Source organism: Siphateles boraxobius, unplaced genomic scaffold, assembly GCF_051911475.1.
Source record: "Siphateles boraxobius isolate OS27281-9 unplaced genomic scaffold, OSU_SipBor_1 65, whole genome shotgun sequence".
Taxonomy (NCBI): domain Eukaryota; kingdom Metazoa; phylum Chordata; class Actinopteri; order Cypriniformes; family Leuciscidae; genus Siphateles; species Siphateles boraxobius.
Genome location: NW_027509192.1, coordinates 14,117,501 through 14,144,048, shown reverse-complemented (window position 1 = coordinate 14,144,048; position 26,548 = coordinate 14,117,501). Strand labels below are relative to the sequence as shown.

At 37.5% G+C, this 26,548-nt stretch overlaps 1 protein-coding gene across 3 annotated transcripts in view; it reads right to left on the bottom strand.

Annotated features, from left to right (window-relative positions):
* The window catches only part of tmem266 (transmembrane protein 266), a 73,091-nt gene that overhangs the window by 45,370 nt on the left and 1,173 nt on the right, over positions 1 to 26,548 (bottom strand). For all 3 annotated transcript variants that reach the window (XR_013196675.1, XM_077211112.1, XM_077211113.1), the window contains exon 2: positions 22,854 to 22,968. Coding sequence is in view for 2 of the 3 variants with exons in the window: in XM_077211112.1 (XP_077067227.1) it covers positions 22,854 to 22,867 (14 nt within the window). In the remaining variant the exon portion in view is untranslated. The remainder of the gene's footprint in view (positions 1 to 22,853; positions 22,969 to 26,548) is intronic.

The window sequence follows — 26,548 nt, the reverse complement described above, 5'->3', positions numbered from 1 at the left end:
GCAATTGGTTCGCAACATGGTTCATGTAAATCAAACAGTTTATTTTTGAGAACTGATTGATTTGCATGAATCATCTAAACAAAACAAATAAAGTCACTGATTCATTAAGGCCATACATAAAAGTCCCTGTGAGGTATTTTACATGTTTTTCGTAGCATGACATTGTTTATTACTAACTGAATTAAATGTTTTGTGCCAAAAAAATAGGCAATAATTAACTGTCTTACGGAAAACCGCCATGTCCGCAGGGGTGTTAAGGCAAAGCGTACCAAAGCATAACACAAGGGGAACTGTATTTATGACACAAATGAGAAAGAGAACAAAATAATAATAATCACAATTCATGGGGAAGATCAGGATGCAGGAGAGGTCAGGGATGAGGAATGAGTTTTATTCCGACAATGCATGATGTATGAGACACAAACACAATGAACGACCAGCAACAGAAGAGGGAAGTGAATCAAAGACGCCACAGACACCAAGAATCCCATTATTAAGACGTATTCCCGCAGATTAACTGACTGATGTGATTCTAAGACAGACGAGAAGCAGATTGAGGAATCTCAAAAAGGGCATGGCCACAAATAGCAGAAGTGGAATATGGAAATGCATACGAAACCTCAATGGCTACATAAGTAATGCATGAAAGAAGATTAAGTTGTGGCCACAGCGTCCCACGTGTCGAGATTGATTCCTAAACCCAGAATATTCATCATGGTCGGACCATCATGCGTTGCGTTCTACAATAATGAGGTGTCAAGAGAATTTCAAAACACAATATTGTGGCAAAACAACAAAGTCCCACAGTTGGATGTCATGGCTGGTTCTACCCAGTTTTGTCTTTGATTTATTGGATCTAGTGTGCTGATTCATCTCACGTTTGCAGTTTGGGATTGCTGTTCTCAATCTCAGCGCAAACAAGGCAATGAATATATACTTCTGCAGGGTCCACAGTTGTTTTTGATATCGAACTTTAGTGAGGTCGCTTACAGAAATAATTCACACAAATATGTTTTGATACACGTGAGGTTGAGTAAAAAAAGTTAATTTTTGGTTGAACTACTCCTTTAATTGCAGTGTATAACAAAGAGGGCAGAAAACTACTCAGACAGGGAGAACCTTCACAAAATAAACGGCATCATAATGTATGCTCATAACTGGAATACATATTCGCGACCCTTAAGATGACTTATTCAAGGGCAGAAGAAAGGACAGAGATGGGAAGAAACCTGGGTTTTGGCTTCTGTCCCAGCCGTGCGGGATGAGAGGTTATAAATGATGTCAGTGCAAAGAAGTGCAAAAAAGGAAGCATGTAATAGTACAGATCCTTAGGAGAATAAAGAAGCATTGCCATTGTGAATACAGGGTCAATAGAGAGAGGCTGCATGTATGTGTGGATTGCCATTATAAGAGTGATATCATGCTGGGAATTGTGTTTCTGTTACTGTTGCCCATCCCAATCTTTAAAACATTAATGGCTGTGGACCCCAACGTACTGTAATTTCTCCAGAAAATCTTCTGCTTTTCTTTTATCTCTGTGTTTGTTGTGTTTTGAGCAAACAATGCATCAAACATGAATGAAGGATGAATAATTGGGTGAATCTGAAGAAATCCGTCTGAGACGTGGTATAATTGACAAAATATAATTTAACAAGAAATGTATGAAGATAATACACTGACATTATTTTTATGAAAAATTGCTGCAGAGTAATGCAAAAAAAGTAGATAAAAATTAGTGCCGTCAAATCGATTAATCGCATGTAACAAACATTTTTGTTTATATAATGTATTTATATATATGTGAGTGTGTATATGTATGTGTCAATGTATGTGTATATATATATATATATATACACATACACACTGTGTGTGTATATATATATATATATATATATATATATATACACACATATACACACTGTGTATATATATATTCATACATAATAAATGAGTATTTCACACACACAGACACACACACACACACACACACACAAATATAATATACTGTATATACACAAATATTAAATAAAATTTTACTTATTAGAATTATAAAGTCGTCATGAAATAAAATTTTACCATTCGTATTTTTATATGTAATATAATAGTGTTTATTATAAATGTGTTTTATCTGTGCACTTCATTATTTTCTTAAAATTCATGTACCCTTATAATCTTCAATCAAATACGTTATCCTTCCCTCCCCCCTCGAAAAGACTTCTCTTCTCTTCCGGTCGAAATCTATTACTAGAGGGCGTGGCTATTGTGGGCTGTCATCTTGGTTCACGGGAGGCTCATATAAATATGGGGTGATTCCTTCCGGAAAATTTGGCTGCTCGTCCTCGTTCTCATCTTCAGGTTCCTCAATTAAAAATGCTTCATGGGAGGGTAACGGTGGTGAGTCCGGTGGAGAGAAATCCTCCACAACTGACTGTAAACTGGCATTCAAATCTGCCTCCATATGTTAGCAACGACCAACCTCCAACGATCAAATCAATTGCCGAAGGACGAAATCAAGCCCCGCCCTACATTTTTATCTAATTTCAGAAGCCGCTTCACTCGGATATACGTCACAATATGGAAAAAAGGACAATCTCAACTTCCGTTTCATGACGACTTTAAAAAAACTAATACAAATTATAAAAGCAAAAAATTTAAAATTGAAAACAAACCTAAAACCTAATTAAAATTTTTAATAAAATAACTATAATAGCATATAAAAATTACAAATTAAATAAATATTAAACACTTAAATCACACTGTACCATTGTGAATAATTACAAAATAAAAAAACCTCAAAACTGAAACATCTGGACACATTACAGTAATGGTAGGAAATGTGGTTAACTGCCAAAAATAATGTCAAACTGTCAAAAAAAAAAAAAATAATAATATATATATATATATATAAATGGTCCAATTTATTTTAATTTTCTTTATATTTTCTTTGTTTATTCTTTATCGGGAAATTTGCCCATACTATTTTAACAATTTTATAATAAATACAGTAGCGTACTGTAAATCATCATAGCTTCACAGACACCAAAATGCTCTATGACAGCAGCGTTTCGATCACACTTCTCCCCAAAATCTCTTCTCACACCCTTCATGCAGGCTGGCTGGTAAAGGACGGGCTCAGCATGTGGCGTCCCGTCCTCCCTGATGCTATCTGCGCACTTGGCACTGCATCCCACCAATTGCTAACAGGACTCTAATCAGACCTGACACGCACAAACTGTTCAGGGCATCAAAATCACATTTGCAAATAACCATATGCAAAGCCTTAGCACTGTCAGGTACTGATGAGTGTTCGCTAGTGGCACGACGCCCGCATGAAGTTTCTGTTCGCCACACTGCAGGACGAGTAGTAGAGGACACAGACATAAGACCAAGTTTGGTGTACAAATTAGAGGGGGTTACAGGGGGCCTGAGAGCCCCTAGTTCTCCAGTTATCTCTGAAATCAGACCTTGTGCCTGATTAGAAATTACATAAATTGTATTTATTCATGACTATTCTATTTTTTTAGCAGACGTGTTTATCCAGCATTGTCGACTATGCATTTAATTAGGACACTTTTCCAACCTGCCTAGTATGCTGTTGGTCCCGTTGCGAGCTGTCAAATAAAGCCGAGGCATGGCCTCTACAAGACCCCTGAAGGTATGCTGTGGTCTCAGTTAGTGCTGGGCGGTATGACCAAAAATCCATATCACGGAATTTTTCTAAATTATACCGGTTTCACGGTATATGAGTTTTTTTTTTTTTTTTAATCATGACTGGGTGTGTTAATCACATTTTCTACTGATTGAGAGAGGAAATACTGCAGTAGATTGACTTAGAATGCCCTATTTTACTGTCATGGGTGAATATTGTACCAAAAAATCCACACTAGTATTAAAGGGGTTCACCCAAAAATGAAAATTAGCCCATGATTTACTCACCCTGAAGCCATCCTGGGTGTATATGACATTCTTCTTTCAGACGGTTATATTAAAAAATGTCCTGGGTCTTCCAAGCGTTATAATGGGTGTCAATGGGTATGTTTTTTTGGAAGTCCATCAAAGCGCATCTATCCGTTATAAAAGTGCTTGAAACGGCTCTGAGGGGTTTATAAAGGTCTTCTGAAGTGAAGCTTTCCGGCAAACAGCCGTATACAAGTCGACTTATGCCAAAAGAGTAACACTTGACGATGTATGATGTATTGTAAGCTTTGACACCTCTCGCTGTTCAAACAAACAACCGGCTGGGCAACCGCGTTCGTCATTATGTTGTGCGTCAAGTTCAAGGGTTACTCTTTTGGCGTAAGTCGACTTGCGTACGGCCGTCTGCCGAAAGCTAGTTATTTCAGTCGTTAAAGTTTTAAATAACACCTTGAACTTCATCATGTTCCTCAAATCATTCCTAAAAAATGTGTGCAGTGTGACAGGGGGCATTATCCTGCTGAAAGAGGCCACTACCATCAGGGAACATCATTGTCATGAAGGGGTGTACCTGGTCTGCAACAACGTTTAGGAAGGTGGCACGTGTCGAATTTATGTACACATGAATGGCCGGACCCAGGGATTCCCAGCAGAACATTGCCCAGAGCATCACACTCCATCCACCGGCTTTTTGTCGTCCCACAGTACATCCTGGTGCCTTTACTTCCCCAGGTAAACAGTGCAGACGTACTGTACCATGTGGAATAAAAGAAAACAGCAGCTGCAAGGTCCAGTTACGACACTCACGTGTCCATTCTAGGTGCTTTCGACGGTGGACGAGGTCATTACACGCTCTCTGGTTGGTCTGCGGCTACGCAGCCACATACGCAACACTGTGTGTTGTGACACATTCCTCCCATAACCATCATTAACATTTTATTGTGAATTGCGTCACAATAGACCTTCTTTTGGCTGGGACCAGATGGGACCTTTGTTGCCTTTGTGCATCAATGAGCCTTGGGTGCCCAACATCCTGTCACTAATTCACAAGTTGGCACTTACAAATAATCAGATATGGAAATAAAGAGTAAAAGAGTATGCGACTTGGTGTGCTGTCCGGGGGAGGGCTCTGAGCTCGGAAAGTGGCCCGATCCCGGAGTACTCCACCTGTACCACTGGCTGGGATAGGAACTAGTTGAGAGTAAGGAGTCGGGATGCATAAAGGATTGTCGAGGAATGGAGGTGAGTCGGCTTTCTATATATATAGGCCTCCAGTCGTACTGATTGGGTATATCATTTGAAAGTGCTCCTCCCAAACTTTGGTAATAAAACATAATTTTGTGGTTTGTCCCTCTTCGGACACTGTTGGTAAATTCTCACCACTGCTGACCGGGAGAAACCCACAATCCTTGCTGTTTTAGAGAGAATTTGACCCAGTCGCCTTGCCAAAACAATAGAGCTCCGGAGGCTGTCGACACGCAATCTAAATCCGCCATTTTGGCAGGCAATCAGGATAGCGCCAGAGCGGCTGTAGCATTGGTATCAATAGCATGATCGATAGTGGTCGAATGATAATTTAAAATCAGACTGTTTAAACCTAGCTATTTCAACATGGTGGACAGCTGCTGTGCGCCTGGATGCCAGAACAGGCGGAGGAAAGCAAAGGGGTAATAATTTTATCGTATTCATACGGATCCTGATAGATGACTGAAATGGTTCACTGCAATAAAATGTGCTGACCAACACAAAACAGAGATGGGAGGTTGGGAGACATCAAGCAATGGATTTTGCTTGGGCAGTGATCACTTCATATCACGTATGTTCTTTCTAATGTAACTTGGCTTGCTAACATGTTTAAAATAGTTTCTGACGATTGTAATGCCATTATATTTAAGTTTCCAACCCAGTGAATCACTGGCATATGCGATTAAATCTTCACTCTGGGCAACTAAATAATGTCTATCATTAGCCATTGGCTAAAAAATTCGTAGATTTTACACACCAGTGTGTGTGTTAGAGGCTAAGTAACGTAAAAGTTTAGCATAGATATATTTTTCACTCGCTGAACACTCTGACTGAGCGCTTGAGAGTTTATTTATTTAACTGATAATGATCACTAGTTGGTATTCTTTTCTGATAACTAAAGTTCATTGCTGTGTAAGTTCAATGTTAGTACTTAGTCTACTTGTAAGTCGCTATGGATTAAAGTGTCAGATAAATGAATACATGTCAATGTAGCTAGCCTAAAAGAAGCTTAAATTGTTGCCATTTTCTGTTTACTAATGTTTTAGGGAAAAAGAGTGACAAAAACCCTCTTTCACCTGGCTACGTCCCATTTTTGCTCAACCATGTTCCATCCCCGGAGAAGAGAGAAAGAAGGCGGAAGTTAGATGTGTTCAACAGAAGAGCTAACTCTAAAGAATAGAGCAAGCAGCAAAGTCATTAGCTTCGGCAGTAACACATTCAACAGTTGGTGGCATTATAGGGATCTGTTATGTTTAATCGATTAAGTTTTGCTTTTGAATTAAAGTGCGCAGTGAACTCTGTTGCCTTGAAACTCATGCTGCCGTCATTCATTACACATTCACTCTTGGCTGTTCCCTGCCTGCCAATATGGCGGTATAAACACAATAGGTCACATGACGTCTGGAGCTCTATCTGGCCCTTGTCAAAGTCACTCAAATTCCTTGCCTTTTCTCCTCCATCCAACACGTTGATGAAGAAAACTGATTGTTTGCTTACATCTAATCTAACAAGTTCTTAATACATTGCCTTGTTAGGAGATGATCAACGATATTCTACACCTGTGACTGCTCATGATGTTTTGGCTCATCAGTGTATATCGATACATTTTAATTCAAGTGTCGTCGCACATACTCTACACATTCTTTTATTTCCGCTGACTGATAAGATGTAAACTAGCTGCCGTCTCACTTTGCCCCCAGTGAGTTTACAGTGCCCGGTCATAAATCAGCTGGAAAGAATCAATAGAAATAAATAAGAAAGTAGTCCACAGGGAGAACATTAACCCCCACCCACCATTTTTATGGGTTACTACGTTTTCAAGCCTTATAGCTTGAATACGTCGTAAATAAAGGCTGGTTACCAAAAATATGTATTTAAAAAATATCTCACTAGTGTTCGTCAAGTGAAAGAAATGCTAAGCTTGAGGGGGGATATTTTTTCCCTGAGAGTTTGGAACTTTTAACATAAACCCAACAATAACAGTGGCTTGGCAATGGTTGATGAGTGAATATATATATATATATATATATACGTATGTCTCTATTCTGAACATGTTATACATGTTTTAGGTGGAATTGTTAGTCTCTAGACAAGCGCTTCACCGAGAGGTTACAATCTTCCGCAGTATCTCCTGTAAATGATTTGAACATCACGATGTGCTCCACTATAGAAACGCTCAGACGGCAGAGTGAAAAAAAGAGCGGAGCTCAACTGAATATGAACCTCAGTGAATTTGCAATAGGAGACTATGCAGGCATGCAGAAAAATCGAAAGTTAATCGGTGTTAAATTAATTAATAGGCTTGGTTTACTGTATAACTATACAGTATATAGTTATTGTAATCATAGAAGGTTTTTTCAAAATATATTTCTCATGGTGGTGCATTAACTAATATAAACAGATACAACTTTTGATTTTAAATATGAATTAGTAAATGTAGAAATTAAATTTTAAGAATAGAGAGAGAGAAAAAAAGGTTAAATAAGAAATATCTCCAGTTTATGCAAGGTTTCTCTTTATATCAAGTTCCTTTGATATAGATTTGAGTGAGTTATGAGAATCTGTGACCTTACAAGAAAATAATATGCTGTTTCAGCATGGGATGCACTAAAGTCATCATAACCTGTCCCTTGGTGGGCGTCTGTAGACACTAAATACACAAATCACAGAGGAGATATAATCTTTACAACGGCTCTGAACTCACCAGCACAGTTTGTAGAGGACGATATCAAAAGGGCGGAAAACCAGTTGTGTTATACAGGCTTACAAACAAGTCAATTACTATACATTTACACACCTTAAAGATTGATTTTTTTACATGTTCAACTTTCTTTAGAGTGTAATGTTGCTGTCTGAACATGAAATATGTATTCAAACCTACAAAGCACAAAGTTCACTCCAAAGGAATTTATTCTCTGTATCAGTAACAGAGTTTCTGAACTCCCTGAAACGCCTCCATGTAGTCTTGAGTTTGATTTGGGAAAGAACAGGTCACAATATTCCTCATTTAAATAATTCCAGCTCAAGGCATATGCAAAAATAAAAAAAGGGGGCGAGTCCTGGTTGAGTTGAGTTATTAGTAGAGATGTGACCAAGTATTCAAGTAATCGGAAATGACAGCGGTGATCGACCATGAAACCACGTTTCCATTACAGATTTTCGCAAAGCTTTTGCGATATTTTCTAAATGATAATAAAAAACTATTGCGAAACGACGGCGTTTCCATTAACCGATGTTATGTGACTGAAACGTCACTTAATTCCTCTCGCGATAAGTTATTCCAACAATTATGGCAACGGATGTTGGTAGGTTTACATATATCCCAGACACCGCACTAGCCATTATTTTTAATCGAAGGAGACGTGTTATCCAAGAATCAATGGCAAGGAAAGCCCCACATACTTGAGCGTGGCCACATATGAGGTGTTTCTTGGTGTTTCTCCCTCATATCTGCTTCGAGGTCTTGATTATGGCATTTCTTCAATGGTTTAGAATTCAGTATTCCAAAATGTGCGTATTATTTACGTATTGTAATTGTATTATAATCGAATGTTGTGAATTCATTGCGTTGTTACGAGAGAGCATCTACAACAAGAGTAACACCTGCTAACTTGCACATAACATTTGCATCCTTTTGTGCAGATACAAGTTGTAATATTACGTTTATGTTGTGTATCTAGGATATCTGATTATTAATCTCATATGATGTGTCCTATAGAACAGGCTTCAGTTTTCTGTGGTTCATTTAACCTTCAGCTTCACCTCATGCAGCTATTCCTTTTAGATGTTTCTTTTTCGAAAACATTGCTATTCATGCAGTTTTTCCAAGTCATACTTTTATAGACATATTTTCATGTGATTTTTATTTGTCAACAATTTATGTTTTTAAAAAATCCTTTTTTTAATTTTTTATAGAACATGTAAACAACATTAGAAAAAACATGTGGCTAAATTCAACAAAATTGCCCTTCCGTAGTTAGTTTTATATTTTCCAAATACACTCGAAGCGATTCAACAATGGTCCAGCCGACCAATCAGGGCACAATAATACTTTTCAGAAGGAGGGGCTTCATGGAGACCGAAATTAAACAGAGCATTACTGACAGAGTGGGATAAAAGTCATGTGTTTTTGAACATTCAAGCATTAAAAACCTATAGTAGACTCTAAAAACAAAAAGACTGAAAATAATATTATGCATATAGGTCATCTTTAAAGTATACAACCTAGAAATAAGGTAGTAAAACAGCATATGTAGGAGTTATTTAAGTTCAAGAGGGGTTTCAACTAATGTCCCAGTAACATCTGCTCAACATTCACAGCCAGATGCTGCAACCAGCATTCATCAGTTTGTGTTAATCAGCAGGACGTCCTGTCACCAGCAGTGAGATTTCCATGTCCTTAACATGATGTAATCATTTCTGAGGGTGCGCTGGAAAGATTCACGTCGTCCTTCTGCCACAGCCATATCATAGAGACTTGTGTGAAAGTGAATGGTATTTTGAGGTTAAACAAGAACACAACTATCGTGTATTTTAAACTAGATGATGGTGAAAAAAGTGAACAGATGTATGGTGTTTTAATTCACCATGTTTGCATGACCCCTTTTATGCAGAGCCATTAAAGACTATCTATCAAAAGCTATAAGAAATGAAAGCATATGGTACTGTACAAAAAGTGTTTTTTAAACATGTTCTGTACGAAATATTGGATGTGTTTGATAAGCTATTATGTAATATTAAATTAATATAGGGTGAAAAGTTATATTTCTTGAAGATCTTGACCTTCTCAACTATATCCATCAAGGTAATTCAACAACGTTATAATTTTTTACACATTTACACTAGTAAAAAATGTATATTTTGAATTAATTTTAGTTAACAAATTTATTCAGATTTTGAAATATATGTAAAACTATACCTCAGATTGTGTACAACCCTGTTACTGCATGATTTCCCCCATTACAAAAAACTGAAACATCCAAGTAGGAACATAATCTGGGGCCGGATCCGGATGCATAAAAAAAACTTGAGAAATTTCTTAAGATAATTTCCAAGAAGTTTGTAAGAATGTACAAATTCATGAAAGATACTCCTCAGGTTCTCAAATCTTTTTCTAAGAACATCATCATCATATTTTTTGTCAAGAAGAAAATGTTGTTTGTGTTTTATGATTGTAGCCAAAGACTCACTGCTCAACTCAATGAATAAAATTTCAAAGGCCATCTTTCAGTTGCCAGCAGAGTACCGCAATAATTGTAATGCTCACATTATTTTCATCAAGACTGTCTAGACAGAGTTCAGCATTCAGCATTAATATGCCGTGTATAGTCATTTTTAAAGAGCCTCCTGTCTGAATCTGAATATGCTACTTCCACACTATATATGTGAAAAACAGTATGTGACAAAACAAGTAATATGTCTGCTGTAGTGTTCATGAAACAGTAATCGAAAAGTACTCGGATCACCTACTATTACCGGTAATTGCTGGTTTTAGCACTTTGAGGTCATTGAATTGATGTAAAGTGCGTTATAAATAAAATGTATTATTATTATTATTATTATTATAATAGTGTGCATCCAGTGGACACTTTACTATCCCATGAGACCACTAGAGAGGATTTGTGAACGGCAGCAAAGCGACGCAACTGACGCTGGTAGGTCACATGTCTGACAACATAGTGGAAGCAGCATGTCCGAATTTCATTTATACTACACACATTCATAATATATAGAGAATACTTTAAAATGGTTGTGAAAGTTTCAAACCAATTAAAAAAAACGTACCTTTGGGGATTTAAGATAAGTTGGAGGTTATCCTAACTTTAAGATGTTATTTAAAATGATCCTTTTCAAGAATTTGAATTGTTCTTAAGTTTTGTTTAAAGAATAATTTTAAGGAAAAATGATAAGGACAAGTATTTTTGTGAATACAAAATATCCTTAACTTTTCCTTAAAAATTCTCTTAAGAAAGAAAATAAGAAGAAAACCACAGTTAGTTGATAGTTTCGTGAATCCGGCCCCTGGATCCTTTATGACATGAAGACTTATAATATAATTCTATTTAGGGCTGTACCGACGTGAATTTTTTGGGCCAATACCGATAATTCTTTATATTTGAAAGCCGATAACAGATATATTGGCTGATAAATCTAAATAGAATTTTTGAGAGCCTTACAAAAGTCCCACCATTAAAAGCCATGTCCCAAGCACACAATTATAATGTTATCATTATAATTTTATGTAGCTTATATGACAGACTTGCGCTGCCCATGTTGCACTTAACTGTATTTTCCTTTTTTTAAGTGATTCCCATCATATTTCAAGTAATTCAAAACCATCATGTCAAACAGTGCGCGTTTGAATCTCGGTTTTAGGATATCAGACAAATTTTCTTATCGAGTTGATAACGATAACATCAAAAATGAACATACAGTATTATAGGCCGGTACCGATATGGTGGAATATACACTCACCTAAATGATTATTAGGAACACCATACTAATACTGTGTTTGACCCCCTTTCGCCTTCAGAACTGCTTTAATTCTACGTGGCATTGATTCAACAAGGTGCTGAAAGCATTCTTTAGAAATGTTGGCCCATATTGATAGGATAGCATCTTGCAATTGATGGAAATTTGTGGGATGCACATCCAGGGCAAGAAGCTCCCGTTCCACTACATCCCAAAGATGCTCTATTGGGTTTAGATCTGGTGACTGTGGGGGCCATTTAGTACAGTGAACTCATTGTCATGTTCAAGAAACCAATTTGAAATGATTTGAGCTTTGTGACATGGTGCATTATCCTGCTGGAAGTAGCCATCAGAGGATGGGTACATGGTGGCCATAAAGGGATGGACATGGTCAGAAACAATGCTCAGGTAGGCCGTGGCATTTAAACGATGCCCAATTGGCACTAAGGGGCCTAAATTGTGCCAAGAAAACATCCCCCACACCATTACACCACCACCACAAGCCTGCACAGTGGTAACAAGGCATGATGGATCCATGTTCTCATTCTGTTTACGCCAAGTTCTGACTCTATCATCTGAATGTCTCAACAGAAATCGAGACTCATCAGATTAGGCAACATTTTTCCAGTCTTCAACTGTCCAATTTTGGTGAGCTCCTGCAACTTGTAGCCTCTTTTTCCTATTTGTAGTGGAGAAGAGTGGTACCCGGTGGGGTCTTCTGCTGTTGTAGCCCATCCGCCTCAAGGTTGTGACTTCACAAATACATTGCTGCATACCTCGGTTGTAACGAGTGGTTATTTCAGTCGAAGTTGCTCTTCTATCAGCTTGAATCAGTCGGCCCATTCTCCTCTGACCTCTAGCATCAACAAGACATTTTCGCCCACAGGACTGCCGCATACTGGATGTTTTTCCCTTTTCACACCATTCTTTGTAAACCCTAGAAATGGTTGTGTGTGAAAATCCCAGTAACTAAGCAGATTGTGAAATATTCAAACCGGCCCGTCTGACACCAAAAACCATGCCACACTCAAAATTGCTTAAATCACCTTTCTTTCCCATTCTGACATTCAGTTTGGAGTTCAGGAGATTGTCTTGACCAGGACCACACCCCTAAATGCATTGAAGCAACTGCCATGTGATTGGTTGATTAGATAATTGCATTAATGAGAAATTGAACAGGTGTTCCTAATAATCCTTTAGGTGAGTGTATATCGCGCATCCCTCTTTTTTTTCTTTCATTGACACAATTTTACATTTTTCAACCCAATCGCCAACATTATATAAAAAAAGAATAATAATCTCTTTCATTTACGGGAATTATAAGTTCATCAGTAATTATAAACTAGCAATTTGTCCCTTTTGAGCGACAGCTAGGATACATTTTCAACCCTGTTTATTCATTTATTCATTATATTTTCTAGCATATATAGGTGTCTATATTTTGAAATGTCCCAAATTTAGGTAACGGGGGAAAAAGGCAAAACTCATTTAAAATTAATGAAAAAAAGCTAATTTAATACGGAGTATGACCTTCTGATTTTGACAGTCGAAATATATATTTACATAACTTGTTTAACTGACTATTTGTTGAAAGATTTGTTTTAAAGAGTCAGGTATTATTTTGTACCCTGAACATGGAAAGTTCCCTGCATCTGAAGAACATGAGTCCTACATACAGATAAAAATTAGCAAATTAATTGCGTAATTATTATATAGTGAAATCATAAAGTATTGGATGGTACTTTAATCTTCCTGCAAAACATGCAAAGACAATTTGATTGTAAAAATTGAAAGTCACGACAAGCAAATGATCAGCTTTCGCACAAAACAACAAGACAGACCTCATTAGACAGAGCAGTCGAGGCTAAATGTTAGCTGACCTGTTTCAAGCACAAAGGCGTCCTCGGGGTGTGTCAGAATGCATGTAAGCATGCGTGTGTGAAAACATGAGCACACAAGTATGCATGCACGTGTGCACAATCACTCACACAAACACACACACACACACACACACACACACACACACACACACACACACACACACACACACACACACCTTGTGTGGTGAAAAATAGACATACACAAACAATAAAAACATGACTAAATGATGATCAAAACACTAAAAGCACAACCTCACATTTTACATTTGCTCCACTGCAGTTACTGACTAAGGTTATATATATATATATTATTTGTTTTTTTAATAATATAAGCTTCTGATGAGGATGAGCAAGGACTATAAACAAGTAACCATGACAAATCTGACCCATAAAAAAAAAGAAACAATAAAAAAAATGTAATAAAGCAGCACCTTCAGAAGGGTGGCCAAGTTTTAAAATATCTGTTATTTGTCATTCCACTATTACGAGAAAGTCAAATGTATTCACTGTAATGTCATTATGTAGGCATAAAGGCATTTCTGCTTCGTATCAGCGAGGTAAATGAAATAAATGAAATAGAAAATTGGTACTTAGTTATTTTTACAAAAGTAGCAAGTGTCCCATTAGCCAAAACATTTAATGATCTTAACTTAAAAATGTAGTTTTGTTGGTTTTATCATTTAATCAATGCCTGTTAGCAGTTGACCAAAAAAGAACAGACCAAAACTATTGATGACTAATCCTGTTCAAAGGGGCATATACAACTTTTTGACCAATCAAGTGCTCTCTAGAAGAAGTGTCCCTCCCACTGACTAGCAAGTAGTGAATTTTGATTTTGTCAGGCTGTGACAAACTATAGGCTACTGGCTATAAAAAAAATACAACCCCCTCAACTCAACTTTGCAATAGAAAATGGCAAACCGCAATGAGGTCCCTGAACACTCAGCTGTCAAACTGGTATCCAAGTTCTCAAGATCCTAATGTTGTTGAATTACCTCACTTAAAGGGGTCATGAACTGGATTATATTATGTTTCCTGGTTTGCACTTATAATGTTAGTATGATTTTTACATCAAAATTTTTCATAATTTAGAAATAAAAGGCATTTTTCCTACCCTGATTTTAGCCCTCTGATTTGAACGCTCTGTTTGAAGGGGCGTGTCTGTGTGAGACTTCAGTGTAAATGCCCACTGCTGTGATTGGCTGACATCTTTGCATATGAAATAGCTAGAATTATATGTGGAAATCTCTTGAATACTTTTACTACGTTATTACTATTACAGCTATCGAGATTAACGAATCATGAGAAGTGTTTAAAGTATTTAGATCTTCCATAACATGAAAGGTTGCAGTGACAAGCAGAGAGCAGATGACAGAGAGTCTGTTGATCGCGTATGAAAAGATCTTATCATTGCAACTCAATTTCTGCACTCTCACGAATACTTTTACCAAATAACAATGCAAACACTATGTAAATACAGTAAGAACTTCGTTGTGCAGTGTAACAGCGTCATTGACTTCATAACAAGTTTTGGCAAGTGTCCAGATAAACTCGCGCTGTGTGATTGACAGCTTGGCCGATTGGAAAAGGATCGTTCTTTGATCGCTTTCTTTATATATTTTAATCACAGTTTAAATAAGATTATTTTCATCCCACTAAGAGAAACGATGTTAAGTTGATCTTTTAGTCACTGTCTTGATTTACTGATGCATAAACAGTATTGAACGATTTGAGAAAGATTATCTGTCTGAACTTGATTAAACATAAGAAATCACTGATCACAGATCAGGCTAGGGCTGGACGATTTTGTCTAAAATCATAATCGCGATTAATCGAACAAGTTACCTCGATTACGATTATTCAAAAAACATTCTTTCTCATGTGTCACTGGCAAGGCTTATACTGTAAATATGTTCACGTTTTTTTTTTTTATGAAAGAATGCATAATCCTATCTTTGTGATTCTAAAATAAGGAAACGCACAGATAGCTTTCAATGCTTACTTATTAAATATTTCAAACAATTCAATCAAACAAAGCATACAATGCTTGAAAAAAAAAGTCTTATAAAAAAGTGATTAAGTTTTAATGCAAAAAGAAAGTTTCCTAAAAATGTAGAAAATAGTTATTTTTATAAACAAAATAAATTATTGTAAATATTGCCATCTTAAAAGTAAAATATAACTTGTATAAAACTAAAAAAACTAATCCTTTTCATATTGTGTAGCATTTGTAAATGCTTGTGTTATCGACACCTGCTTTGTGGAGTGGAGGTACTTGTTGCTGGGCGTTTGTCAGTCTCTCTCTTTTTTCGCGTGTTTCTTTGGTACAAGCGGCTCCTGTTGCTGAGTTGACTCAGTGTTTGAGTTCCCTTTCACACAGAGATTCCGGAAAATACACGGATAAAGTGGCCCGGGATTTGACCCGGGTTCGTTTGACTTTGGTTCATTCACACTGCCAGTGATTTTCCGGAATCAAGAGAGTGCGTTCACACAGACACACACAACCCGCAAAGACACGTGACATATCCCAGCGGCGTCTATAGTTTGCTTATGAGCTGCGATTTCTCTCGAGAAACCACGCTTGTGCATTTTTTTTCTCCGATTCGATCATAAACTAGCGCATTACGAACCGTTTTACGCTGGCGAACGATCCCGGCTTAGCGCCATCATTACGACACGGCATTCATTACGGCTTTTGTTCACACAGTGCGCGTTCCGGGACTGAATATTAATAGGATTAAAAAAACGAAATAACCGACATGGTAAAATTACGTCGGTTATAGGCTCTGAATTTCGGTTTCGATTATTTTTCTATTAATCATCCAGCCCTAGATCAGGCATTAGAATAAACATGGTTACTGACATGTTTGTGCCGTCAATATCGTATAAGTCTGTCTGCAAAGCCTGCGTCGAAACTACGACTGAATTATCAAATAATCCACAGCGAAATGTACCGAATACTAACAATGCACTGCTCAGACATTCACATTGTTGTAATAAAACAAGAATCAACATTGGCTTGGCTTTTCGGAGATGGCGAGAAACTCAGGGATTTTAAATGATGTAAAAGCTACATGGAGATGGCGTGCGAGTAAGGCATTTTACTGAACAGATAAACTGCCATATGTAGCTCTCTAACAGTTCATTGTGAAACATTATCTATTGTGAAGGGTCATTTCATTATGCGTGTTGTAGCACTGGAATTTATTGTAAACTAATGGGTATAGTTATAGTAATGTCTTGAGCTAGTCAGCTTAAGATCCTTTCCATCTAAACTGGTTAAATCTCTTAAGCCTACAGTGAATATTTTATGAGCAGTAGGATAATCTCTTTTTTTTGCTTATGAGAAAGAACCATATTCATCCGCAAAACCAAAACAATGTTCTTCCAATGTGTTTTTTTTAACTATTAGAGGGCCATCAAAGTAATGACTTTTCTCAGTGTTCCAGGAGCCGACCTCTGTTAAAGTTCCTCTAGGGTCATCTAGGTCCACTGCATGGAGACCTGATGTTTTCTTCACTGCATGGAGGCCTGATGTTTTCTACACTGCATGGAGGCCTGATGTTTTCTACACTGCATGGAGACCTGATGTTTTCTTCACTGCATGGAGACCTGTGTTTTCTTCACTGCATGGAGGCCTGATGTTTTCTTCACTGCATGGAGGCCTGATGTTTTCTACACTGCATGGAGACCTGATGTTTTCTTCACTGCATGGAGGCTTGATGTTTTCTTCACTGCATGGAGACCTGATGTTTTCTTCACTGCATGGAGGCCTGATGTTTTCTTCACTGCATGGAGGCCTGATGTTTTCTTCACTGCATGGAGACCTGATGTTTTCTTCACTGCATGGAGACCTGATGTTTTCTACACTGCATGGAGACCTGATGTTTTCTTCACTGCATGGAGACCTGATGTTTTCTTCACTGCATGGAGGCCTGATGTTTTCTTCACTGCATGGAGGCCTGATGTTTTCTTCACTGCATGGAGGCCTGATGTTTTCTTCACTGCATGGAGACCTGATGTTCTCTACACTGCATGGAGGCCTGATGTTTTCTACACTGCATGGAGGCCTGATGTTTTCTTCACTGCATGGAGACCTGATGTTTTTTTCACTGCATGGAGGCCTGATGTTTTCTTCACTGCATGGAGACCTGATGTTTTCTACACTGCATGGAGGCCTGATGTTTTCTTCACTGCATGGAGACCTGATGTTTTCTACACTGCATGGAGGCCTGATGTTTTCTACACTGCATGGAGGCCTGATGTTTTCTTCACTGCATGGAGACCTGATGTTTTTTTCACTGCATGGAGGCCTGATGTTTTCTTCACTGCATGGAGACCTGATGTTTTCTACACTGCATGGAGGCTTGATGTTTTCTTCACTGCATGGAGGCCTGATGTTTTCTTCACTGCATGGAGGCCTGATGTTTTCTTCACTGCATGGAGACCTGATGTTTTCTAAAACTGCATGGAGGCCTGATGTTTTCTTCACTGCATGGAGACCTGATGTTTTCTTCACTGCATGGAGGCCTGATGTTTTCTTCACTGCATGGAGACCTGATGTTTTCTTCACTGCATGGAGGCCTGATGTTTTCTTCACTGCATGGAGGCCTGATGTTTTCTTCACTGCATGGAGGCCTGATGTTTTCTTCACTGCATGGAGGCCTGATGTTTTCTTCACTGCATGGAGGCCTGATGTTTTCTTCACTGCATGGAGACCTGATGTTCTCTACACTGCATGGAGGCCTGATGTTTTCTACACTGCATGGAGGCCTGATGTTTTCTTCACTGCATGGAGACCTGATGTTTTTTTCACTGCATGGAGGCCTGATGTTTTCTTCACTGCATGGAGACCTGATGTTTTCTACACTGCATGGAGGCCTGATGTTTTCTTCACTGCATGGAGGCTTGATGTTTTCTTCACTGCATGGAGGCCTGATGTTTTCTTCACTGCATGGAGGCCTGATGTTTTCTTCACTGCATGGAGACCTGATGTTTTCTAAAACTGCATGGAGGCCTGATGTTTTCTTCACTGCATGGAGACCTGATGTTTTCTACACTGCATGGAGGCTTGATGTTTTCTTCACTGCATGGAGGCTTGATGTTTTCTTCACTGCATGGAGGCCTGATGTTTTCTTCACTGCATGGAGACCTGATGTTTTCTACACTGCATGGAGGCCTGATGTTTTCTACACTGCATGGAGGCCTGATGTTTTCTTCACTGCATGGAGGCCTGATGTTTTCTACACTGCATGGAGGCTTGATGTTTTCTTCACTGCATGGAGGCCTGATGTTTTCTTCACTGCATGGAGGCCTGATGTTTTCTTCACTGCATGGAGGCCTGATGTTTTCCTCACTGCATGGAGACCTGATGTTTTCTACACTGCATGGAGACCTGATGTTTTCTACACTGCATGGAGGCCTGATGTTTTCTTCACTGCATGGAGGCCTGATGTTTTCTTCACTGCATGGAGACCTGATGTTTTCTTCACTGCATGGAGACCTGATGTTTTCTTCACTGCATGGAGGCCTGATGTTTTCTTCACTGCATGGAGGCCTGATGTTTTCTTCACTGCATGGAGACCTGATGTTTTCTTCACTGCATGGAGGCCTGATGTTTTCTTCACTGCATGGAGGCCTGATGTTTTCTTCACTGCATGGAGGCCTGATGTTTTCTTCACTGCATGGAGGCCTGATGTTTTCTTCACTGCATGGAGGCCTGATGTTTTCTTCACTGCATGGAGGCCTGATGTTTTCTTCACTGCATGGAGGCCTGATGTTTTCTTCACTGCATGAAGGCCTGATGTTTTCTACACTGCATGGAAGCCTGATGTTTTCTACACTGCATGGAGACCTGATGTTTTCTTCACTGCATGGAGGCCTGATGTTTTCTACACTGCATGGACGTTGAGATGAGGGTGCAGAGTGACCTGTATTTATTCCAAGTCATCTATTAGTGTGATTAGACATCAGTTCATGTGTGCCCTTGGGACTGTGGTCCAGTGACTCTCTGCTTCTTCCTCATACCACAGGCCTGGTATATCCAGTAATATTTAGGATGTGGGTTGCGATTTTATTAGTATCTTGGCGTATGATCCACATAGTCAAATATAGGTTTATATAGGAAGTTATAATAAAAGAAGTTAATTTGTCTATTTCTTTGAATCTATTATTGATTTTTTTTATTGTTTTGTTAAAGTATATTAGTACTCGAAGGTCACATCTCTTTTGGTACTGGCTTTAGTTTCATGTAGTGCGTTATACAGCTTTGTGTATATATAAAAGGTCTGCAACATTGGCTGCTCGTGAAAACAAGGTCTACGTACTTTGACCCTCAAACACTGTAGTTGTAGCTGAGACTGGAAGAGTTTGGTTCGTGTTGTTAAAATTTTCTGCTATGTAAAAGCAAATCCACTTTGCATGAACTTCCAAAGGATGAGGACTCGAGCTTGAATAGATATGATAAGACCGACGCCATTGTTACTGTTCGTATCAATGTGTATAAAGTGCTGAGGAAGATCCGGATCTGAAATTCAGATAGTGGGCGTTTCGTTTCCGACATGCGCTTTAAGCGGTAGACCAATCACAACAGACTGGGCCACCTGACCAATCAGAGCAGAGTAGGCTCTCAGATAGAAGGGGTTTATACAGACTGAATCCTTTATTGAACAGTTTCAGACACTGTGAGAAAAGAGCTGATGCTGCAATCTATTTATTAGAAAATTGAAGTGTTGTTTGTTTTTCGTTTTTTACCTTGGATGGATGTAAATCTATTGTAGGAGACTTTTAAAACAACATTAGGAACCTTTAATATAGCATAATAGGGGCACTTTAAGCATTTGATTTAATAACAGGTGTCTTTTGCGGTGTACTTGCAATCTAGTCGTGGTGTGTAATTGAGTCAAATGTATCATGTTATTCTCTGCTGCTTACTCCTGTTTCTCAGACTTGCTCTGAATGCACAGTACACAAGTGCAGCTCTGATGAACAAAGACGGCTGCTGAAGTAATCCACTCTGCATTCACTACCAACCTCCCAAACCTCCCTCTCCTCCTCTCCCTGGACACCGAAACCACTGCCATCAGAATACAGGAGCTTCCTGTGAGGGCCACACACCAAGCACTCCTTCATAAAACAATATGTATACTGACAACGGTGTTAGTATTGGTTGTACTCTCATTTAATATTCCTTCACCATATTTAGTTTGACACGAGCAGAAACAAGGCTGTGAGGGATAGAAGTACTGTCCATTCAATTAAATTTATCTCATCCGTATTCATATATTTGTATGTAAAGTGTGTTTCAAGCACATATTTTTCAAACATTTGGACAGACATGTCTATGTTAGGAACATCAAAGGATTTGTAATTATTAGTATATCACTAAAGTTGTACATACACAAAGGATTTATTACTCTTATATACTCTATCTCTCTCTCTCTCTCTATATATATATATATATATATATATATATATATATATATATATATATATATATAAACTTTTAGGGGTTCCCATTATGGGATCATTTTATGGATTTAGTTAAAAAAATTAATTTAGCTTTAATTCATTTTTATTTTAATTAAATTTATGAATTAAACCGCTTGTAAACATACTTTATGTTTACATGGTAAACATGAAAGTATTATACCATTTAGACATTTCTCACACTTTTTTGGCATATGTTTTTGGCGTGTTGATGCTATTGTAAGTTTATCAACAACTTAAACCTCAAATGATTTGTAAACATTTGTACATAAAAGAGTTACGCATTAGGTGCTGTCAAAATTATGCTGTTGTAACTTTATCAACAACATCATCAACATTAAAAGATTTGAAAAGATTTGTAAACCTTTGTATTTATTTAAAAGTTCATGTTATAGATGCAGTCAAAAGGTTATAATAGTTTCAGTGCCTATAGAAATGTACAAAATGTACGTGTACACCTTATTGTACAAATACCTACGAACTCGATTTAAATTTCCTTCATTCACTATATGCCGTGTTTGAAGTCCACTATGAATAAAGTTTCTTAGATTAAGTGATCAACACTAGCAGCTACTGTACAAAGCAATGCAATATACTGAACAGACTGTATATCTACCTAACAGACCCATTTTGACAGGCATCAAATTAAATCGGGTAAGGTGGCCTGATTCTGACTCTGTGAGAAGACAACGCAAAAGCAGCGCCATGAAGACTACACCTAAGAAGGCTTAGTCAGCACCTGTGCTGCCGATCCTGGAACAGTTGTGAGCTGGAAGGATGAGGAAAGGGCATTCTCCGCATGGATCTGAGGACATGCTGAGCACCTGACTGCAGAACAGTGCGTGACTATAAATTACGATATCACACGCCTCCTGCTGCAGAGCAAACACATGGATGTCGAGTGAGATGTGCTGCGGTTCCTGCTGGTGAAGATGACGAGTCAATTAAGAACATTCATATGCTGGACTGAGCCTGTCATGAAAGATTTCTTAACATCTATCTATTGGTGATGTATTTTTTACGGTGAAATACTTCCCAATACTAATGTAGCCACATCCTGCATCTCGCATATTTTAAATAAATGCTGTTTTTTTCCATTTTCTATTCAATAAAGAATCCATAAAAATTATTACGATTTCCAAAAAAATATTATGCAGCAAAACTGTTTTCAACATTGATAATAATCAGAAATATGTATTGAGCAGCAAATCAGTATATTAGACTGATATCTGAAGGATCATGTGACAATGAAGACTGGAGCAATGATGCTGAAAATTCAGCTTTGCATCACAGGAAAAATTACACTTTAAAATATATTACAATAGAAATCAGTTACTTTAAATTGTAATATCTCACAATATTACTTTTATTACAGTATTTTTGATCAAATAAATCCAGCCTTGATGAGCAGAAGATACTTCCAATCTTCTCAACCACAAACTATTTTTCATGATAATATATATGATTAGGGTATTTACAAAAGTATATATAATGTATATTATCAATATTTAACAACAGTACTCAATTTATGACCTATTTTTGGTAGGACCAGATTTTTTATGACGAATTGTATTGCTCATGCAATGCAACCTAAAAATTAAAAAAATTAGATAAAGCAAAAACAACTGACAAAATGTAACAAGCAAATCTACACTCCAAAAAGTATTCAAACGGAAAAAGGGGGGGGCAGAAAAGTCTAAACAATACAATGCTTAACACATAATTAGTGTTACTGGAGTGTAAACACACACAAACACAATTTAACAGACTCTCCTGCGCTCAATACACAGCGGCGTTCCTCACACACCACTCCACATCATTATAAAGCAGGTAGGATGTAGCTTGAACACTCACTGTGGTTGGCTCATGGTGTGATACGCAGCAAACGCTTAACGGACTTCCTCTTTCACTTCTCTTAAATATGAGCTCTAGTTTGTGCTAGACGGAGGCGACTTCACTCATACCAGACCTGAGAAGAAAGCAGGAAAAAAAAAAATTTCAACATACTCTCTTTAAACACATCATAATATAAAGTAAATACTGTAGGAACTACCGTGCATGTTAAAACTGAAATGTACTATGTGATTATGAATGCATGAACATCTAGTTCAGTCATGACACAGTCATCATTGTGCAGGGAGGAAAAGTAGCTTATGCAATAAAATCAATGAAGCCAGATATTGGATCTGTTATGAAATCAAATACTCGCTTAACTTCACAGTTTCACCTCTTGACCTGTGATTGAAATCAAGCGAAGAAACCGTTTACAGCTATAAGCTTATTACATGATTCAGCAAAGCTTCATACCCCATTTAGCAGAATATGATATACAGCATAAAAGTAAAAAAAAGTTGCTGCCTTAAATTGAGTACAATCAACATGGATGTTTAAACCATTTCAACTTAAATTACATTAAACTGACTTGAATTAGTTGAATCTTGAATAACTTGTAAAAAAAGTTGAAAATTGTTTAACTTATTTTGATGAGTGAAAAGGATGTAAAAACATATATTGTCATAAATTGCGGAGTAAATTAATCGACAGAATGATTGTCACCATATGTCCGTTATGATATTTTGATTAGGACATTTTGGTAAAAATAAAATATGAAGCGTTCCCAATGAGATGAAAATAGATTTAATATAGATAGGGTGAATTTTCATGACGACTCTAATTTGATAACGGCAATGTTGAATCCTTGAAATTTTTGAACATGTCTGAATCATGAACGAATCCTGAACAAATCAGCCTAGTTCATGAATGAATCATTCAGTCCAGTTAATTGAAAAGAATTGCCTGACATAAAACATCTTGTGCACTAATCCAGTCGAATCATTAAATAAATTGTTATTTTGAGTCGATTTGTTTCAACGAACCAGTTGATCTATTTCAGAAATCAAACAAAACAACGAATCAGACTGATTTGTTCACAAATTAGTCTCACTGGGCTATTTTCAGTGAATAACAAGAGTTCAATTTTAGTCTTTTAATTACACAAATCTATGAGAGAAGACAAAAGAAAAGGGTATATGAGCCATATGGGCTACTTTTATGTTTTTTTTTTTATCTTGGCTCTTAAACATGTTCACTACGAACTGTTGTTGTATTAAAAAGAACTGATGCAAGATTCACATTTTGTTTTCCATAGAAATAAACAACATCATACAGGTTTGAAACAACCTGAGGACGATTAAATAATGACGAATTTTCATTTTTGGGTGAACTGCGCCTTTAAATTGACAATCATATAAACAAAAATGGGTTCCAGACCTAAAGAAGATTTTTTAAGGGGTCTCTCAAACAGGACAAGACATATTGTTGAAGCGACGACCAGCCTTTTGAATTCCTATTGTCCTACATATGGTACGCATGTGAGAGCTGAGTGCATAGTGCTTCATTCACATTTAATAACCACCTCGAAAAAAAAAACGTTGTTATTGTACAAACAGCATGATTTTCAGCTGGCTAAGCATTACACAAAACTCCTGTCTGCGATTGCTTTTTTTGGTGTCAAGGTACGATGAAGTTGTCAACCTCGGTACGGACGGCCATCAATAAACAGAATGGTCTGTAGCGCTTGGTTACCACCCGCTTCAATCACTAAAGCACTGAGATGAAAGTTTCATTTTCTGAGACCGCTTGACAAACACATGGTGTCTCAAACTCTAGCGGTTTTACAAGAGGTATTAGCTCGGGCTGGGGGATGAGGTGAAACTAGTACACAAGACAAATCATATTAAGCCAAATAAGGTATACCGTACACAGGTCACTGAGACAGCAAATCTGAATAGATGGAAGTGGGACGAGGTAGAGGAGAGAAGATGATGTGAGGGAGGGTTCATTTTTGCATTCTTGTTTAGGCGAAAGGCGCTATCTGCGACTCATGATAATGAAAAATGTGAAAAAACACTTTGCAATACCTTTTCTAAATTGCATTAACAAGCATTATTACACTATAAAATGCTTAACAGATTATTATATATTTACTTAAAATTTGATTAACATTTTTAAAAAGTCCAAATGCATGGATAGCTGTCTGAAATATAATTGTGAATCCTGTCCTCCAAACTAAATTTATATTATTATATAATATACAGATATAAACAGACGTTGAACTGTTTTCTTGATTTTCTAAATAATTTAATTAGATCATTAAAGTATGTGAATCGAAACAAAGCTGTTTTTGTGTGTTACTTTTTTGATTTTGACCATTTCACTCATTATGTTTTTCATAATTATATTTAGTTGAAAAAAGCCTATTATAGATTGTTTAATCAAGGTTCCTATTGTGACACTATTGGGGCATGTTGTCACAGGAACTCAATGAGTTTAATGGTCTGTATTTTTTGTTGGTTATATAAATTTGTTGGTATACATGCTAGGACATAAAGCACATTTTAAGTGACCTGAAAGAAAAGTCAGTCACTGTGCTGTTCATTGTTCATTCATGTTAGTTCAGGCCCAATAAATAATATTAACAGATACAACTGTTCATACAGAACGTGTTTTTCCATTCCACTGCGATACTTCCATCGTTTTCCTGTGTCTTTTGCAGCGTCTCACACAGCGACTGTCCATCCTTGCCTTGACTTCACAAAATACAGGACAAACTGCGTTCCGTACGGGTTAAATATGGAACACAATATTGATGTCTTAAAGAGTTAGTTCACCCAAAAATGAAAATTATCCCATAATTTACTCACCCTCAAGCCATCCTAGGTGTATATGACTTTCTTCTTTTACCCAAACACAATCTGAGCTTTATAATTGAAGTGAATAGCAACTACGTGAGTCTAGTTTCGGCGGAAGAGTGACCTCTAACCTGATGCATGTTGAGGCGTAAAGCTTAGGTGAGAGTAGACGGCTCTCGTGGTTCAAACAAACTCAAGATCCTACAAAATTTCTTTTTGAAAATGCATGTTTAAGATTTCTAATTCGTGACCATTGTTTTGTTTTGCTCCATCTTCTGCGCATCCAGGTTCGTCAATACATCATGCGTCGGGTCAGAGGTCACTCTTCTGTTGGAACTAGACTCGAGTATGGCCGTTACCTGGAAGCCGGTGATTATAGTTTATAAAGTTATTAATATAGATATTTTTCTAACAAAAAACATTGCGTCGCTTCAGAAGGTCTTTATTAACACCCTGCAGCTGTATGGATTCATTTTATGATGGATGCGCTTTTTTTGGATTTCAAAATCTCAGTTACTATGTATTCACTACCATTATAAAACTTAGAAGAGCCAAGATATTTTTTTAATAAAACTACAGTTTAGTTTGGCTGAAGGAAGAAAGTCATATTCACCTAAGATGCCTTAGGGCAGAGTAAATCATGGGATAATTATCTTTTTTGGGTGAACTAACCCTTTAAGTATGGGATGACTCCTTATTACACAGAGCGCAGTCTAATCTTCAATAGGCTACTATAGCTGAAGGGCAATTCAGGTTGTGTACCTGCAGTGCATGATGTAGGCTATACGTCTTCCAGATTGATAAAAATAAATATAACAAATTACTTATTGGTCAGTTAAACAGATTTGAATCATGCAC